This window comes from Musa acuminata, chromosome BXJ1-5 (assembly GCF_036884655.1).
Source record: "Musa acuminata AAA Group cultivar baxijiao chromosome BXJ1-5, Cavendish_Baxijiao_AAA, whole genome shotgun sequence".
In the NCBI taxonomy this organism is placed as follows: domain Eukaryota; kingdom Viridiplantae; phylum Streptophyta; class Magnoliopsida; order Zingiberales; family Musaceae; genus Musa; species Musa acuminata.
In genome coordinates this window covers 7,613,839-7,632,740 of record NC_088331.1, presented here as the reverse complement: position 1 = coordinate 7,632,740, position 18,902 = coordinate 7,613,839, and the positions used below count along the sequence as shown (strand labels likewise).

At 39.8% G+C, this 18,902-nt stretch overlaps 4 protein-coding genes and 1 pseudogene across 7 annotated transcripts; 1 reads left to right on the top strand and 4 right to left on the bottom strand.

Annotated features, from left to right (window-relative positions):
• Positions 1–1,189: 1,189 nt before the first annotated feature.
• LOC135673503 (luminal-binding protein 5-like) lies at positions 1,190–4,361 on the bottom strand (annotated as a pseudogene).
• An 818-nt stretch (positions 4,362–5,179) lies between these two features.
• LOC135674949 (uncharacterized) lies at positions 5,180–6,575 on the top strand. Its single transcript, XM_065185213.1, has 2 exons — positions 5,180–6,113; positions 6,180–6,575. Exons 1-2 carry the CDS (start codon positions 5,299–5,301, stop codon positions 6,433–6,435), a joined length of 1,071 nt encoding a protein of 356 aa, XP_065041285.1. The 5' UTR covers positions 5,180–5,298; the 3' UTR covers positions 6,436–6,575.
• Positions 6,576–8,712: 2,137 nt separating this feature from the next.
• On the bottom strand, positions 8,713–10,519 carry LOC135674948 (LIM domain-containing protein PLIM2b-like). 3 transcript variants are annotated; one of them, XM_065185212.1, is made up of 4 exons: positions 10,187–10,519; positions 9,648–9,748; positions 9,159–9,243; positions 8,713–9,060 (listed from the first exon to the last, which is right to left on the bottom strand). In XM_065185212.1, exons 1-4 carry the CDS (start codon positions 10,319–10,321, stop codon positions 8,833–8,835), a joined length of 549 nt encoding a protein of 182 aa, XP_065041284.1. In that variant the 5' UTR covers positions 10,322–10,519; the 3' UTR covers positions 8,713–8,832. The 3 variants fall into 3 exon arrangements, 1 of the variants encoding a protein (XP_065041284.1); XR_010513779.1 differs by lacking the exon at positions 10,187–10,519 and having other exon boundaries at positions 8,920–9,372; positions 9,648–9,905; XR_010513778.1 differs by lacking the exons at positions 8,713–9,060; positions 9,159–9,243; positions 9,648–9,748 and adding an exon at positions 10,061–10,099 and having other exon boundaries at positions 10,187–10,324.
• A 1,170-nt stretch (positions 10,520–11,689) lies between these two features.
• Positions 11,690–14,190, bottom strand: LOC135673501 (remorin-like). Its single transcript, XM_065182522.1, has 5 exons — positions 13,850–14,190; positions 13,270–13,299; positions 13,079–13,166; positions 12,835–12,916; positions 11,690–12,195 (listed from the first exon to the last, which is right to left on the bottom strand). The coding sequence occupies exons 1-5, from the start codon at positions 13,992–13,994 to the stop codon at positions 12,001–12,003; spliced, it is 540 nt and encodes a 179-aa protein (XP_065038594.1). The 5' UTR covers positions 13,995–14,190; the 3' UTR covers positions 11,690–12,000.
• A 379-nt stretch (positions 14,191–14,569) lies between these two features.
• LOC135673502 (uncharacterized) lies at positions 14,570–18,526 on the bottom strand. 2 transcript variants are annotated; one of them, XM_065182523.1, is made up of 4 exons: positions 18,386–18,526; positions 17,233–17,316; positions 17,060–17,141; positions 14,570–16,542 (listed from the first exon to the last, which is right to left on the bottom strand). In XM_065182523.1, exons 2-4 carry the CDS (start codon positions 17,239–17,241, stop codon positions 16,379–16,381), a joined length of 255 nt encoding a protein of 84 aa, XP_065038595.1. In that variant the 5' UTR covers positions 17,242–17,316; positions 18,386–18,526; the 3' UTR covers positions 14,570–16,378. The 2 variants fall into 2 exon arrangements, with proteins under 2 accessions (XP_065038595.1, XP_065038596.1); XM_065182524.1 differs by lacking the exon at positions 18,386–18,526 and having other exon boundaries at positions 17,233–17,747.
• Positions 18,527–18,902: the final 376 nt, after the last annotated feature.

Sequence of the window (18,902 nt, the reverse complement as noted above, 5' to 3'; positions counted from 1 at the left end):
AAAGGCCAAAAGTTCTTCTCCGTCTTTTCTTCCAAGTTCTGAGTTGTAAAGAGAGGAGAGAAAATTCTGTAAGGGTTGTCTCCTAAGCCTGTCAAAAGGAGTGAAACTGTAAAAGGGTGGTTGGCCTTCGCCTATTGAAGGAAGGCCTCTAGTTGACGTCGGTGACCTCGTCGGTGGAGGAAGCCAAAAGTGGAGTAGGTCAAGATTGACCGAACCACTCTAAATCTCGGTTTGCATTTACTTTGAGCATCTTATCTTTACTGCAAACCTCCTCAATAGCTTACTGCCTTCTGTGTTTTTATGAACGTGTTTCAAAGTTCAGTGCTTTCCGAATCGGGGTTTAAGACGCAAATCAGTTTTATCGTACGAACGTCGTATTTCAGTTTGCTCTTACGTTCTGATTTCCATTATAACTGCAAACTAACTTTATATCTTTGCTTTAACTGCATCTCGCCTTATCTTAAGTTAAAGTGGTTTACGAATCAGCTTTTATACCGAAATCGCTTTTATCATACGAACATCGTATTTCAGTTTGCGCTTATATTCTGATTTTCATCATAATTACAAACTGCGTTCATATCTTTGCTGCATCTCTCCTAGTCAAAAGTTGAAGTGATTTACGAATCGGCTTTCTTACCAAAATCACTTATATCGAACGAAAGTAGTTTTCGGTTTTAATCGCAAAAGGTTTTCCGCTGTACTAATTCACCCTCCCCCCCCCCCTCCTCTTAGTGCTCTTGATCCTAACAGCTAGATGCATCACTCCAAGTGTCATTCTCTTAAAAAAGGCTCTCTATCTCCTCTATAATTGTCTCTCTTCATTCTAGAATTAATAGAACATTCTATATATTTTTTTAAATTTTTAAACAATAAATAAATTATGAAAACTTTAAGGGCTTGAGATAATATATGATAGGACATATATTTATGTATCGAACAAGATCTAATTCTTTTCCTAATGATTATGAGAACATCAAGATTTGAAGAAGGAACGAAATTACCTATGTCTATGTTTGGATCTGCTACTATCGGTTCAAACTCTTGACAATATTAAAAGGGTGAACATCGACCTTTTCTAGAGTCGGCTATCTTAAATACATATGAAGCTTAAGTGCAATCATAGTAATTTCTCCAATTGAATAAGACTACATAATAGCATATTGTAGCATTAAAGATTCGGATTGTAATATTGGAGATTTAGATAAAGGAGTATCAATAGGACTAATTAGTTATTGGCTAAGTAGATTTGGTGGAGTGAAAGTAAGAAATGAATCTGATAAAAAAATAAGGATTGATAGAGACAATTCTTAAAATAATATTCTTGGATAGAATTCGGTCGATCTCTTCCTGGCTGAGCCGCCCTTTGTCGTTGGTGATGGTTATTTTCTCTGATTTGCCAGTGCCCTTGTCTTCTGCCTTGACGTTGAGGTTGCCATTAGCATCCACCTCGAATGTGACTTCAATCTGCGGTACGCCCCTATTTCAGCATCAACAAAATGATAAGCTTGTGATGACGACCAACTCCAGCAGATCATGTCGTTCTGATGGAAGAAAGAAGGACCAAGTTTACCTTGGAGCTGGCGGAATTCCAGTGAGATCGAACTGTCCGAGCAACCTGCAATCCTTGGTAAGGCTTCTTTCACCTTCAAAGACCTACATCAAACAATCAAACTCATGCAAGCAACGTGTTGAGGAAGTATGACAATATGCTTCAAATACTGCTGCAGTTTTGTACCCGAATTGACACAGTGGTCTGCTGATCCTGGTAAGTGGTGAAAACTTGAGATTTCTTTGTAGGGATGACAGTGTTTCTTGGAATCAGCTTTGTCATGACTCCACCAGCAGTCTCGATCCCAAGAGTCAGGCGTGCCACATCCAGCAGAAGTATGCCTGCAACACGATCACATCAGAAGCGTACAGGAAGCAGGCAGAGTAATGTTTATGTGAGAAGGCTGATAGATGATCATCACCTCCGGTTCTTTCATCGGTGTCTCCACTTAGAATGCTTCCTTGGATGGCTGCACCATAGGCAACAGCCTCATCTGGATTCACGCCCTTGTTCGGTTCCTTGCCATCGAAATAGTCCTTGAGGAGCTATTGGACCTTAGGAATCCTGGTGCTCCCACCCACAAGAACAATTTCATCGATCTGGTGCTTCTCCAGTCCAGCATCTTCCAATGCCTTCTTCACAGACCCCATGGTCTTCCTGAAGAGATCATTGTTCAGTTCTTCGAATCGCGCCCGCGTGAGTGGTTCTGAGAAGTCCAAGCCATCATAGTGCGACTCGATCTCCACACGAACTTGGTGCTGGTTACTCAGTGCTCTCTTAGCACGCTCACATTCCCTCCTCAGCTTGCCAAGAGCTCTGTTGTCCTTGCTGATGTCCTTTCCATGCTTCTTCTTGATCAGCTTGATAAAATACTCCATGATCCTCTGGTCGAAGTCCTCACCTGCGGTAAAAGTGAATCTGAATCAAGAACATACCATACAGAAACACCACAGCTCATGACATTTTGTTGAACCCTTCTCTGATGCAGAACTGACCATCTTTACAGATAATAACCAATTGCCACTCTTCAAATATTGCATTCGATCAAGACAAACATTATGCTACAGGATTAAGGAGTTTACCTCCTAGATGTGTGTCACCATTTGTTGCCAGAACCTCAAAAACTCCATTATCGATCGACAAGATACTGACATCAAATGTCCCACCACCAAGGTCGAAAACAAGGACGTTCTTCTCTCCACCCTTCTTATCGAGACCATACGCGATTGCAGCAGCTGTTGGCTCATTAATGATCCTAACAACATTCAAGCCAGCTATCGTCCCGGCATCCTTTGTTGCCTGCCTCTGAGCATCATTGAAATATGCTGGAACAGAATGAAGATAGTGAGAGCAAGAATGCCAAATTCAGACATATCAAGCAGAAGAAGAAAAGGCGGCACATCAATTTGTTGAATTACGTGGAACTTTACCTGCGACTGTGACAACAGCATCCTTAATTTTCTTCCCAAGAAATGCTTCAGCAGTCTCCTTCATCTTAGTCAGGATCATGGCACTGATTTCTTCTGGACTGAAAACTTTGGTCTCCCCATCCTTGATCTTGACTTGAATGTAGGGCTTCCCATCTTTGTTCACAATCATGTACGGAAGAAGTTTGATATCCCTCTCTACCTCGGGGTCATCGAATCTGTCGCGCATGGGTGCCAAACTGCAGGTTACTTGGATGCAAGAACAGAACAAGGATTCAAACACTATGAAAGGAAGATATCATACCGTCTTCGTCAAAAATAGTTCTTTCTGGGTTCAGAGCTGCCTGATTCTTCGCAGCCTCGCCGATCAATCTTTCAGTATCGGTGAAAGCCACCCATGACGGAGTGATCCGATTCCCCTGATCGTTAGCTATGATCTCCACATGACCATTTCTGTACACACCAACACAGGAGTAGGCAGTCCTAAGATCAATTCCGATAACCGTTCCCAACTTCGTAGCTTCCTCTCTTGCAATCGAAATGCAACCATGCATCCTGCCAAAATTAAAATAGTCACCATTTACATATGAAAATTTAACAGTACATACCCTTAATCAAGAAATTATACTTGCCAAAAGAGACAACGTCAGGAACAAAAGATCACAATTATGATGGCAAAATCAGAAACATCTAAATTGTCAGAACATTTATCAAACACAATGGCATGAACTCAATGATTCGCTTTTAGATTTCATTGATAGATGGAAGGCCATGGAGTTGCAGAGCAGAGCAAAGTTAAAGATCAATTCATAAAGGAAAGTGTCTGAAGAATTCGGTAGAATTAGAAGAATACTGAAGATAAATTCTTCTAGAGAGAAATCTAACATAAATTTCACTCAACAACAAAAGAAACCTAACATAAATGTTTGGAAGCCATCATCATCTTCCTAGATATTCTCTTGCTTCCAGTAATAAATCTTGGAACAGAATCCACTACAAGTAAACTAAGCTACAAGGGCAAGAAAGCTGCAGCCACAAATTTCCAAGCTTAATCGTATCCAGAAACGCAAAAGTTTCATCTCTTAAGCACTATAAAAAGACCAGCTTTCAGAAAAGATGGGGAAAATTTTGAAGCCCGAACCATTCTCAAATCCACCACATACATTCCAAGAAACTTCAATAAGTAATCAACGAACAAATAACTCAAGACAACAACAAAAATTGCTTGGCGATGGATGGAACCAAACCGGTGAGCAAAAGGCCAAACAACACCAGAGATCCCCGATTCCCGAGTGACCGATCCATAACTCCTCTCTTTCTCACTCACTCCACGCGCACTCTCACACAATTCTTTCTTTCCTTTTTCTCGAGCTCCCGAAGGCTTCCCGTTGGCGTCTCGCGGGAAGAGTGTCCGAGCTCAAGGGTTTATTAATAGTAGGAAGGTCGGTTGTCGCCGAGAACAGCGCCCGCAAGCAAATGACCTTTGACACCGTGTCACGTTGTATAACGTGGACCAATAACGATCTGCCATGTTCTCCGGCCAGTGAGATTTGGAGAGACCATATGGCAACGTAGGGGGTTTGTTCGTGAGTGACGTGGACGGACGAGAAGAGAGGAGAGGGGCGTAGAAGGCGCGGGCAGATGTTCTTGGCGTCGAAGAATCGGGAACGTTATTGTTCTTCCTGTCACCAAAGAGTGGTCTGCGTCATTCGATCGGTCACCAGCCGTAGGATCATCGTGCTCCTCCTTCATCCACCGTCCAAAGCCACCATGCCGTTTTGGTAGACTTGAATTGTTCAGATGTTGAGCATTATTGATAATAAGGGGACTCCAAATTTTGATATTTTGAGAACTAAAAGTTAATCTAAATTCAAATTAAATGGGGTAAATATTGGCTATACAAATGATAATTGCAATCGAACGGGAGAGGGGATGTCAAAGCCAAAGATGGGCTCATAATTCGAAGAGTTATAAGCCATTTCGAACTGTCGTAGTCGAACAAAAACGAGTCGAATATTCAGGAATATGACCCAACAATTTAGAGAGGTTATAGATATTATATTATATATTAATTTTATTAAGAAAAAAATGACAAATTTTCTTAAAAGAAAAAAAAAAACTTGAGAAAGGGCTCGAGAAAAAGAAAAAGAAATGTGAGCTGGCATCGTATGAAGCGTTCTTGACCGAGGTTTCAGGTCATCGATCCGCATTCCTGGCTCCGCATTCCTCCTATTCTTCCTCCTCTCCTCATACTTCCCTCTATAATCCTTCCACTTCCCCTGCTCTCTCTCCCCCTTCCCCGCATCCCCCTTGCGACATGAGATGAAGCCCACCTTCTCCTCCCTCACCTCGACTTTTCGTCTCCCCAACTCCTTTCCTGGAGTTCCCTACTTCTCCCTCAAGCGTCCGGCTGCTGCTCCACGAAGAGCCCCCGGCTTACGTGTCTGCGGCTCATGCAGCGGACGGCCCAGGGAGAGTCCACGTATTGGCGACCCTGAACCCCCATGGCTCCTCCACCCTCCCGGCGCGGCGCCCAAGCATCCTTCCTCCGGCGATGCGCCGCTCGTCGGCTTCCGAATCAAGGGTTCCGCTGTCGGCATCCCCTTCTCCCTCCGCCTCGTGCAGCTGAAGAAGAAGAGGATGAACTCCCGCCGCCCGCGGGCGCCTCCCGATACCGACCTGGGCGACATCGGGAGCGCCGTGTGGTCGCTGGCTTACGCCATGGAGGAGATCCAGAGGTCGGTTCTCTCCAGCGATTACGATGGCGAAACCCGCGCTGGCGCTCCGAAGGACGCCGCCGAGTCCCTCGTCTGGCTCTTCCAGAACGTCTTCTGCACCTCGCCTGATCTCGTCGTCAGGCTTCTCGTTCTCCTGTCCGAGTTCTTGGCCGCTTCCAGCAAGAGGGAGATTCCAGATGCCATCGTATTCGATACGGCGGAGGCTGCGGCTTCCAGGTGCTGGTTCGACGTCGGAATCCTCGACGAAGACGAAGAAGCTAGAAGTTATGACGGTGGACGTCCCGACTTCAAGCGGCGGCGCGCGGCTTACGAGAACATGATCTCATCCGGGCTGACGACCTCTTTGATCCTGTCCAACTACGCGCAGCTCCTGTACCAGTACGAGAAGGATCTCGACAGGTGAAACCCGACGCAACATCTCGGAGAGATGGACTCATCGTTGACCATTGATGTACTTGGTGACAGGGCGGAGTACTTCTTCAGATGGGCGGTGATGCAGGAACCCGCGGACGCGGAGGCGATGAGCAGATACGCTTTCTTCCTGTGGCGCGGGCGGGGCGACCTCGAGGCCTCGGAGGAGATGTTCCTGGAGGCATTGCAGGCGGACCCTGAGAGCCAACACCATGGGGGAAGCTATGCACTGTTCCTGTGGAGCACCGGTGGACTGGGGACTTGCTATCCCCTCGGAGATGGTGGTGATGCGGATGGTGAAGAACCGTGACTCTAATCTCAGCATCACTGAGGTTACGAGGTTGTCACGACCCAGCACAGACTCATGTGTGGACCATTTCCAACAAGGTTTTGAACCTTCCATATATATCTTACAGATCTTGTTATATACAATATTTTACCGACACCCTCTGTCATTCTTGTTCCTGCATGTTCTGTTTGTCACTTGTTTAGAATCATTAATGAATCTTCTAAAATTTCAAACAAATCATAAAAATAATCTTTCTAAAATACTCTTCTATATGTCACTGTAGCTAAGACTTGTTATGGATCCTTCTCTTAGAACTACTTAAATACCTAAATCAAGATTTAATTAAATATTTTTGTTTTCTTTTTTTTTTTATGTATATAAGGGTTAATTATAAATTACTCTTGTAATTATTTACATTTAATATTCTGATCTTTATACTTTCCAAAATTATATTGGGATTCGTATACTTACCAAAGTAAAATATTAAAATCCCTATAAAGGTTAAAAAAATAATTTCGGTTAAAAATCAAGAAAGAAAGAAGAGTTTTAGAGTAATGAGGTTAAATATTTCACTAAGTATAAAGATCTTAATATAATTTTTGAAAATATGGAGGTTGAGATACTAAGGGTGGTTAATTACATGAATAATATATAATTAGCCCTATATATAAAGAATAAAAAATTATTCAAAAATAGTATTAATAATAATAAAAGATCTAATACACTAATGAACAAACAACTCCTTCAAACAAAAATGATAAAGGGGTCGGTAAGATAATGTGTACAACAAGATATATAAAATATATATGGAAGGTTCAAAACCTTATTTCAAATGATGAGTTAATTATATATTATCCTTCTAGTTAGTTATATTTAGCATTTTAGTCTTTATATTTAAAAGGTTATATTAGCATCCCTACACTCACGAAGTAAAACATTCAATTTTATTTCTCCTCGTATCATCGACTCTACTGATGGAATATACCGCATGTGTTGTCACATACAAAAAATAGCATTAAAAAGGGATTAAAAAAATATAATTTTGGTCCTTGCTGTTTAAAGAGATTAATTTCACAAAGAGCCACCGGCCTTGCATACGCCATCGATGCTATCGTTAGATAGGTTGTCCGGGAAGATAGCAAAGCAACTGTTGGGTAGGTTGTTCAGGGGGATAGTGAAACCGGAGGCAATGATGGTGAAGCAGGAGAAATGAGACAGTGCATGAGATGAGAATAACCACTGACACTATTATTGGGTAGGCCATTTAGTAGAATAACAAAGTCAAGAGAGGAGGATAGTAAAGCGGTGTAGGAAATGGGAAATGAGATGGTGTAGGAGATGAGGATCACCATTGACATCGTAGTTTGGGAAGCTATCCGAGAGGGTAGTGAAGCAACATAAATATGATGGTGTAGGAGATGAGAATAATTATCGACACCCACTATTGGTAGGCCATTCAAGAGGATGACAAAGCTCTCACAAAAATTATCCTTTTATGAAATTAATCTCTTTGAATAGTGAGGATCGAAATTAATTTCTCACAATATCTTTTGTTAGTAGAGTCGATGACGTGAGGAGAAACGAGGTTAAATATTTTATTTTCATAAATATAGGGATACGAATGTGACTTTTTAAAGTGTAGGGACTGTAATACTAAACATAACTAGATAATTTATAATTAACCTATCATTTAAAACAAGGTTTTGAACTTTTCATATATACCTTACCTATCTTGTTGTACGTAGGGATATGAACGTGACTTTTTAAAGCGTAGGGACGGTAATACTAAACATAACTAGATAATTTATAATTAACCTATCATTTAAAACAAGGTTTTGAACTTTTCATATATACCTTACCTATCTTAGTCTTTTTTAATTAGTCTTTGAACTGTTTGTTAATTAGTCTTTTTTTTCCTATAATAATTGAATCAAAATATTTATTATTATTAATATTATTTTTAAATAATTTCCCTACTCTTTATATATACCAAAAAAAAGAAAACAAAAATATTTAATTAAATCTTGATTTAGGAATTTAAGTACGTCAAGAGAAGGATCCAAGCCAGCCTGGGCTACAATGACTTCGGGAAGAGTATTTTAGAAAGATTATAATTGTTATTTATTTGAAATATTAGAAGATTGATTGATGATTCTAAACAAGCGACAACAATGTGGTATTGGATTTAAGAGGTGCAGCAGTAGCATGCATCCGTCACACAAAGCTTATACTCTTTTATGATGTGGGATGGGCTAACTCCTGTTCTTCTGCTTGGGTTAACCCGTTCCTCTTGCCTAAGCCGGAGCCCAATTCATATCATTCGTGTCCAAGATTACGCTTTTCGATCGATTACTGCCCGTTCTACTGAAAAGCACATTTCAGCTCGACGATTCTGGTTTTGACCGAAGCCATCATACATTACAGAGGGTGCAGTCGCTTATTATTGCTCACAGGTTCAGAGCTCCGCTTCAAAGAAGCCACCCGGCCTAGGTGGTTGTAGCTCCCCTTCTCCTTGAACAGCTGCGCGAAGTGGTGCTTGCAGTAGAGGATGCCGTCGAGGGCGGCGTAGGAGGAGGGCGTGAGAGTGCAGCCGCCATGGGAGCACCCGAAGCAGGTCTTGTGGTACGACTCACCTTCCACGGTCAGCTACCAGAAACAAAGATCGAAAGGGGGGAGGGTTTGACGAATTCATCAAGTTTGCCAACCTTTGAAGCTCATCATTGCACTGTGTGTACCGTTCAAACCTTCTCCAAGGGGTACGCTGATTTCCTGCAGCTGGCACAGTTGTCCTGGGTTTCAGAGAACATGGAGGAGACCTTGTTTGGAGTCCTAGACTGCAAAGACATGGCCATTAGTTATCAGCTATGTCTTAGTCCAAGGATCGAACTTTCCCATTTAGCTGAAGGTAGTAGATGCACGGCATACATAACAATTCATTCCTCTCACCAGACTTTGCACCTTGGATCACAAAAGCATCATTAGGCCATAAGGAAATAGTTAATTCTAAAAGAGTTAATCTTTATCTGAATTGTTGGCTTTTAGCTCTGTTAACTTGATGGAGAAATGTGGAAGATGACTAGTGTTTCCATCTTCATGTATCACAGATACATTCTATATCGTTTCAGAACTTTTGGAATGAATTCTAATGGGGCTTGCATTCCATTTTCATTCATAAAATAGGAAAAAAGAGAAGAATCAAGTGAAAGTTTATGGGATAAGACTCTGACTATTACCTGCTGGGAACTTTTTTGGTGAAGCTGCCTGTCTCCTTGAACAGCTGCTCAAAATGAGGCTTGCAGTAGAGGATGCCATCCATGAAAGAGTAGCTGCACATCTGTAAGAAATATGTAGGAAGAGAATATTAGCATTTTCACCTGTGCCTAGCAAACCTCTAACATAGATGATTTCTTGTCTTGAGAGAAACAAAGTGTCTTTTCTTCTTGTTGTGAGGGCTACATAAGGAATATAAAAAGCATGTTGCATGTTCTTCAAGTGTAACAATCGGCTACAAACCTATAACAAAATGCCATTATGAAGAAAAGAATGTGGCACTCTGAGAATACTATACTATACCCATTTAGTGATGCAATATATGTTTCTTGAATTAATGACATGAATAGTTCTTTATGCTAGCAATCAGGGAACAACAAGCATCTTTTGTTCACGGTGGATGTGAGAGATGCACCTGCACAAAAATCCAAAGGAATTGGTGAAATTAGAGCAATTCACTTGGCTCCACATTGCTTCATGCTGCTTGAGAATTCAAACTTACAGAAAGGGTTCCTTTGCAGTGGCTGCACTTGAAGCAAGTCTTGTGATAAGGGACTCCATCAGCTGTCAAGAGATCGATGAAATGGACCGTCTCGTTGCATGCATTGCACTTGTCCTGGGTGCCAGTGAAAGACATGGTGATGATCCAAGCAATTCAAAGTATCTGGCTCAGCACAGGAGCAACTGCTAACTCTGCTGATATGTGCTTTTGCTAAGAACAACTAGGAATGGAGTTGATGCAGGAGTTCTTGTGATGCATCTCTCCCCTCCCCCCTGTTTGCAATGAAGGGGAGAAAATCAAAGGTGAAAGGAGGGGGAGGGAGAAGAGATTTGAGAAATTAAGGCTTTAAAGCATGAGAATTAGGTGCTGTTTTGGTGAAGAAAGATGGGGAAGGGGAGGAAAGATAGGAGACAAAACAGGAGGCATGCATGTCTTGAAGACCCAGTCAAGGATGTGCCAGAGGGAATGGTGTTTGCAATCCAATCTGTATATATTAATATCAGGAAACATAGAACTCTTCATGGATTGCCTAATTTGGGTGTCTCATAATTCATGAACTTTGAATGAGAAGATTTTTTTTTTGAAGATGCTGCTTTATTTATGTTGGAAAAGAACTTGGTCCTTTGCACTCTCAATGGAAGAAGGCCAAGCTGTAGCCAAACACATTCTGATTCTTGAGTAAGGTTGTTCTAAATTGAACATACTTTTCTTATGATGATCATAAAACTTTGTCTCAGATGAAAAAAATTGCTAATTTAAAAGCCACAGCTAATTCTTGTTCTTAGGTTCTGATCTGGTCCAATCAGAATCATGGTTCCCTGGGTGCCAAAAGTTTTGAACCTTTGTAATCTATGTCAATGTATCATTTTCTTTTTGGATTTTGAGGAGGAATGTGATGCAAAATGTGTCAGGAGGTTGAATAGAAACATAGTTCTTTTGAACTTTCTGAAAATAAGGTTTCAAGGATGAAAAAAGTGACAGATCATCAAAAAAATTGCTACTGATCACTGCACTGAGAAATAAATAATTTTTAAGTGCTTTTTTTTGGCCATTGGTGGATGAATCAAAGATTTCTGTGCTCCATGGTATATGATTTGTGGGATTTTTATGCAAACATGAAGAGTTTTAGTTGATATGCAGATTGCAATGTCTTTCTGCAGTACTATGCAAAAAGGATTCTTTCTTTATATATTTATATTCATATTCTGCATATAGTTAGATGTACTTCACTAATCAGATCAATAAAAAATATTTCTATGTGCATTTATAGAAATAATTTTACTGAAGATGCATATTAAGTAGCATAAATGATGTCCTTTGGCCTGTTGTTGTTGTCCCATGATGCAACTCAGCAACTACTAACAATTAAAGCCAAAACTGTAGATGAAGGCAACTTGCAACTGCTTCTTCCTCATACAATCACTGTAAGATGGCAATGCCATTGACAGATTTAGTAGAGATTACAGAAAACAATCATATTGTGTAAGTTGTCTTACTGAGAAGGACATGAACATGGCATTTAATTAAATTTTGGATTAAATACACATATGATTCTTTACATTGAAAAGTAAGAACAAAGCTGTGCACATGTAAATTAAATCATACACATGAACATCACAGTTAACAGATCAAACACATTGATTCTCAACCAAATCACACACTCTCTCTCTCTCTGTGAACAATCAACACAACCTGTCAGAGAAAGCTGCATCTGAAGGACTGACACTACACACTCAGAAAACTCAAGAATCACAAGAACAGATTGGAGGTGAATAGTCTCTTCAATCTGTTCTCTTGTAGTCAACTTTCAGGCCTTAAAAGAACCCAAAAATCCTCTTTGGAGTGAGCCCGGTGGCACGATATTTTGCAGCCTTCTCCTCAGCCTTGAGGGCCTCTTCGCCATGCTTAGCCTCAGCAATTGCTCTCTTCTCTTCTGCTTCCTTGTGAATCAAGGCAATCTTGTTTTTTACTTTCTCCGCATGCTCTGCTTTCTTCTTTTCCAGTTCTTCCTGCATATTGTTGGTTTTGAATTTGCATAAGTTCTTCCAAATCATGCCAATAAACACATTCATTGTATATTGTTCTTCTTCGTCTTCTTCTTTTTACTTTTGATCTCTTCAAGAGATGCCTTAATTTGATGAACATGCTGGTCATAACTTCAGAAAATATTTTGGCCCACCAAAATGCTAAATCAACCATGTTAAGAGTGGAGAAGATGCTGCAATTTGGCCTAAAATAGTTATTGTTGAGTCCATGATATTATGCTAAGGTAGGATGCACAATATTTTAAACTTTCTAATTCTTCACATTTCAACTGAGAAAGAATGATTTTCTCAAAAGAAAAATCCTAAAATGGTGGGTCAATCCCTAAACAATGAGTTCAAACCTTATACTGGAGGTAAATGATAAGAATAGATTGCTTGAACTTTCCATTGTTGCCTTTTTATTTCAGCAAATGGATTATTGCATTTAACACAAAATCTTAATCAAATTACAAGCATTGGTATCATGAACACCCATGTCAATCCACTATAACCCACCTTGCAGTTAAAGCAACTCAAAATTTTGGTTTGTGATGTTATAAAAATGATTTCAATGGCTCATAAGATAATTTACAACTGGGTGGAGTGATGGGAGAAGTTGCTCACCTCTTTCTTTTTCAGCTCAGCTTCCACCTCAGCCTTCTTTGAGTTCTCCCATGCACTAATGGATGACATCTTCTTGAGAGCCCTGTTTGACATTGCAGATGCATAGGCTTCTGATTATATTATTCAGTGAGTGAAATGTATTTTTGATGTTACCACTGTTTAATTAAATTCAATGCCTTGATGGGGCACTATTTTAAATAGCCACAAGGAAAAGATGAGGAATATGAGCCATAAGCTTGCTTACTTGTTTTCTGCCTTAACCTTTTCATTTTCCTCCCATGCCTTGATCAGTGACAATCTCTTCTCTGTTGCAACCCTTGCAAGAGCAGTATCTGGAAGAGCAATACCAAAAATTTCTCTCTTTTTTAGCTTTGATGATTCAATTCATAGAAGAAAGAACTAAAGATTCAGACACTGTATTGTGAGAACACCTACCTCTGTCATTTGCAGAAGGTTCCACAACCTCTGTGAAAAAGAGAAGGCCAAAGTCATATCTCTCAAGCATTAAATTCATATACCATGATGCACTTCATAAAATATAAATCATGAATACCATGTGAAATATTAGCTGAACCCTTAATGGACTTGAGAGCAATAAGGCAAAGCTTAAAAGTATTACTCAAGTTTGTGAACTTAACTATTTGCCTTCCTATATATTTAAATCATTTTGTATTCCATATCAAAAGTAATTGAGACTAATGAAGTTGGCATCATAGTTTCAGACATGAATACAGGCAAGAATTCATTAACATGTATCTATAAATATGAGCCTAATTAATGGTCTAATAAAACCAGAAGCCAGGAGCCATGAATTTACATTTGAGCTACCTGAAAGGGATTCCATACTAGCAAAAGAAAAGATCAATATCAACAAGAGGAAGACACTCTGCTTGTAATTTAATTGCATATCACAAGAAACATTAAGGTTCAATTGAACACAAAGAACTAACCATAATATGAGGAAGAGAAGACCAGTAGAAGAGGAAACAAAATGCACAAGACCATAATATCTCACGTTCTACGATGGCGAGAGCCTTGGAGTCATCGGGCTTCTCCTCCGAGGCCGGCACGATGGCCGTCTTCTCCTCCTCCACGTCCTTCACCACCGAGGCTCCCTCCGCTTCCACTTCCACCCTGGCCGCCGGCTTCTCCTCTGCCATCTCCCACCAACTAAATCACACACACCCGAAAGTACTGCCCAAGAGAGCTCAGCAAGCTGTGCCTCAGATTCCACCAAGACACACGAAACAAAGGACGAGCTACTACCGAGCACAGATTTATATATTGGAATGAGAATTCACGTAGGAGTTCCCTCAGGATTCCTTCGGGCCCTTCAACCGGAGCTGGGATTCCATTATGTGGCTGCCATCACACAAATGCAAGTCATCTGGACCACATGACACAAGCTTCGCTGTCGTCCCCTCCCCCCACTGCAGCGATAGCTTTTACGCGCCGCGATAAAGCGTGGACCATTACATGGAAGCAGATCCACTGCATCATGCGGAGCATGATTCGGTTCAAGGAATCCAATCGTTCAGATTCATGAGTTCATGTCTCTATCTCATTCATTACCTGCACAACCAACGCCCTTCTCCAGGATCTTACTGGCAGGATATGGTGGACTGCGATTCCCATAGCACATCGAATCACACATGCCATGACTTCCCTTCTCCTCTGTGCTTGCTTGAATGAATTAACCTTTTGAGTAGGCCACAAACAGATAAAGCAGCAAAGAAGAAGGAACTTATTCCAACTTGTATGAATATTGCAACTTGATCATACACTCCAAAGATGATTTCTTGTCGACAAACCAACAAAGAGCAATAGACAATTTCTCGTGCGCCGGTAATTTTTGAGTCTGAAACAAAAGGACAGATGAAACGATCTAAATATCACAACCACCATCAGCTGATCTCACATCAATTTTTTTTCATGAAGAGACATTTCTTCTTCGAGTTCATATCTTGATTTGGGCCCCCTCCCAGGTTATCTTTGTGTTAGATTTGAAGCGCCGTGCTTGCAAGCAACTCCTGTCGGTAGCTCAACCTTCCCTGTTGTGTTGATAACCTAGCAATCTTCCCTGTGATGTCTGCAAGCTTTGCTGTCTCCAGTCCTGTTGGACTTTTCTTGGAGCTCAGCGGGAGGTGTGAGTTGTACCACGTTGTCTTCCAGCTGGGACCAGCTTCTCATGCCATCGCTTTGCTGAATTAGCTTCAAGTTGGCCATCCACTGTATCTACCCGTAGGTGGTTGATCGCATTATGTTCTTTGTTCTCCAACCTTTGCTGGTTGGTCAAAATTCCTTGATGAACTATCTAATATGTTTGTCAAACCGCTCAAAGCTAGCCTTAGCCCTCGATAACAAGCAACTCTGCCTGTGAGATATAAGGATTGCCTTCTGCCTTTTGGGTCATCACAATAATGTAGAAGCACAATCCTAAAGCATGTTCACTAATCATGGCAGTCGATAACAAGCAAAAGCATACATTAAAAGGTCACTTTACAAAACATTGCGAGAAAGTTATTGAGATTATGCATCTTACGAATCTGACACTTGATAAAGTAAGGGATAGTGAGCAGTAAAGCTACAGGGATTTGTTGGAATTGTTCTCTAAGTATGTTCATGATTGCACCATAAAAGTTGTGCATGTATGATGATTGGCTGAATACTGTATCATCCAACTACTGCTTTTGCTGATGCTTTCTAATTCTTCTTTGGACAACCAGATTTGTGCTGGCACCATAATCCTCTAATTATAGATTATTACTTGTTTGTTGTTTAGAACTTGTACACCTCTCACCTTTTTTGTTCATCACTTTGTGAGGTAGGCCAAAATTGGTGGATACATACCACTCACCGAGTGAAGAAATCACATATTTTAAATGGAATTGGCACGAAATTAATTAGTTTACGATACATCCACCCAAGATAAAAAAAAAATATCAGATGTCGAATTCGACTAGCATCTATTCTATATGATGAATTCACCTGAGCAAAGTATTTTCTTTTGTTTGATGCATTCGTCCGACGGACCATTTAATCATTTTTTAACATAGTATTAATGGTTGAGGTCTTAAAATAAATATTTTCTTCAAGATCCTGAAATAACCAAAAATAAGTTGAGGTCCTAAAATCGTTTATTGGTAGGATAAAATTTCAAGATCCTAGCTTGATCCCAACTATCATGATCTTTACCGGTTTGCATGATTCACACCTTTTGCTTGCTTATTGGAAGCCAAAGCATAATATGCACACATTGGGATCAGTAAAAGAAGCTGAAAATTTCCTGATTCTATCTATCAAAATAAAATAAAAATCAGTTCTCAGTTTACTTCTTTTTTTTTTCTCCAAGCAATAAGCTAAATTTTACTTACTACATCGAAATCGAAGGTGATTGCATATGTTCTCATCCGAGCAAACCAAAACATCAAGATCTAGAGGCCAACCTTCCCTCCTTGGTCAAGAACATTTGATGGCTTCCATCCATATCAGAAACTTCTCGGTTTGCCATGAGAAAGAACTAAGGTTTCCACATTGCAGTGAACTATTTCTTCCCTTCATTTTGTTCTTTCTGTTCTTCACCTGTTTCTACCGATGCTACTTCAAACTTTCCAAATTTCTTCAACCTCTTCGCGATTGCTATTATGTCCATCTCACCTGTGATGGTTAACTTCTGTTCCTTAAAATCAGCAGCTATCGTATCAACTCCTGAACCCAAAATCACATATCAATGCATCACTGCATCTGTTCCTTGAAACAAAAAAGTTGACATGAATACAAAGATACCATCTTTCACTACTTGATTCTGCGCTAAGGTTAGAGCTGAACGACAAGCTTTCATTTGAAGTGATTTTCTTCAAATGTTGTTCTCTCTTTTTCAAGCAATAGCTTTGCATTTATGAGTTTTGTGCAGATTCGAGATCGAATTTTGGTAAGAATCATAAATTAAAATACACTTGAATTTTGGTAAGAATCATAAAACGCTGAAGCTAAACTTTGGTAAGAAAGATGATTACCATTCAATATATGCAGGAATGTTTATAGCATGAACTCTAATAAAGAAATTCCAATATCTTATTCATGATGGGTATTTGTCAGGAAACTGTAGCTACCATGATGAGGTGTTCTTTCTAAGTGAAGAATCGAGCAATTCTTCTTTGTTCACCATTAAACACTAAAATGAAGGGTAACCGTACATCATCATCAGCTAGAAAGGGAGTAGTACCATGGATATCAGCAACAGCTTCCATGACTCTTTGCTTTGACTTCACATCAACCAGCGCTGAAACCGTGAACACCACCTTTTGCTGTTTAAACATTAGAAAACACAGCTAAGAATGAGATTAAAGAAAGCTCAGAATGCCAAAAGATGAACTTTGAAGCCTGAATGATACATACTTGTGCCATCTGGAGAGGATGATGTGCAACTTGCTTGCAGAATGCTTTCTTTACGCTGAAAGAGTTGCTACAGCCTAGTTGTAGCTGATCAAAGAGATGAGATTTTATAGCTCAGGAACTTGGTCATCATCCTCCTCCAGTAACATGTAATTGATGTTTGTCATCATGGGATAATTAACCTTTTAACTTTATTGATTTGTCGGATCATATACGATTCTAATTAATATTTACTCATCGAATCAACATATACTAAATCAGTCAGTTGGGCTGACATTGTTATATCGAATCATAGGACACTTGGTGTCGAATTGGTCCATTAACTTCGTTGAGCCTAATCTGATTGTAATATGGTTCATATCTATCTTAACAAAAGCTATATCAGAAGAGTCTAAATTGTATTGTGTAGCTTATACAAACATATGCTACACAGAATAAGAATCTACTTAAATTTCCTACTTTTTGTGTTCTTTTCAGTTTGTATATCAACAAGTTCCAACCATTAACTCTTCTTTTCCAAAAGCAAGCATTCCTGCACATTGAAACAGGTAATTTGGTAGAACTTCTATTTCACTAAAATGAAGACTTTGACTATTTGATAGGAAGGATCAAATCTCATTCTCATTATTTACCTTTTGTAAAAAAAATAATATTTTTGAACTCAAAAACAATGTGATAAAGCTATGTTCTTCAATGGTATAGTCATGAAATTGTTATTTATTTTTCTTGCAATTCATCTCTCTGCACAGATTCAATAGTACCACAAAGTAGATGGAGGTTGAAGGTACTAAAGTCAGTATATTCTTCACACTGGCCATGAAAGCATACTCATCAAACATGATAATTAAGTTGCAAAACCTTATAATATGATGGAATTGAGCTCTTTTCGGTGCATATTTTTCTTCTTACTCCGTTAAGAGGAGAGGGAGTTTCCTTGTTCTTACATAAAACCCACATAGAGTGCCAAGAATATAGTAAGATCTTTTAGAAGGTTGAATGCATAAATTGAATTTTTTTTGTTTGGTACAAAGGGTAAGTGGTAAATGCAAGATTTGAGTTTAGGCCTTAGTGATGAATTGTCAGTCTTTACAAGCTATCTAACAAAAGATCACACAGACAATGAAAAACAATCAAGGAAAGACAAAAGGATTCTTACCTTCTTTTGTGATGTCACAAAAGGATAGATTTCTCTCTCCTCAAAACCCAAGCTCTAACTCTATTTGATGGCTTGACATGAGAGGAGTCAAAGGGTATATATAGCTTAAAAATATTCTCTCTCCTCTAAACCTTATCCCTCACTCCCTTTGACGGCCTAAGAGATGAGAGACATGGGGTCTTTATAGGGTAGAAATCTCAACCCTTCTCAAAACTCTAACGTTAAACCTATTTGAAATCCTAACTCGAGTTAAATCTCCATAATACCCATAGTTAGAAACTTTAGTATAACAATGTTAGTTTCTTTGGGGTAACACTGCAACAGATCACACATATTAAAATGATAACAAAGGGCCATTGCCAGATTCTCTTTCTCTAAGCCCCAAAAGGTACAGAAAAAGAAAACCACAGATGGTCAATTCCTCTAAACAAGTCGGAAGAACAGGAGATGTGGGCATCCCTTTCAATTGTTTGCATTTGTTATTGACCAAGAGATTCAAGACTCAGAGTAGGTATTA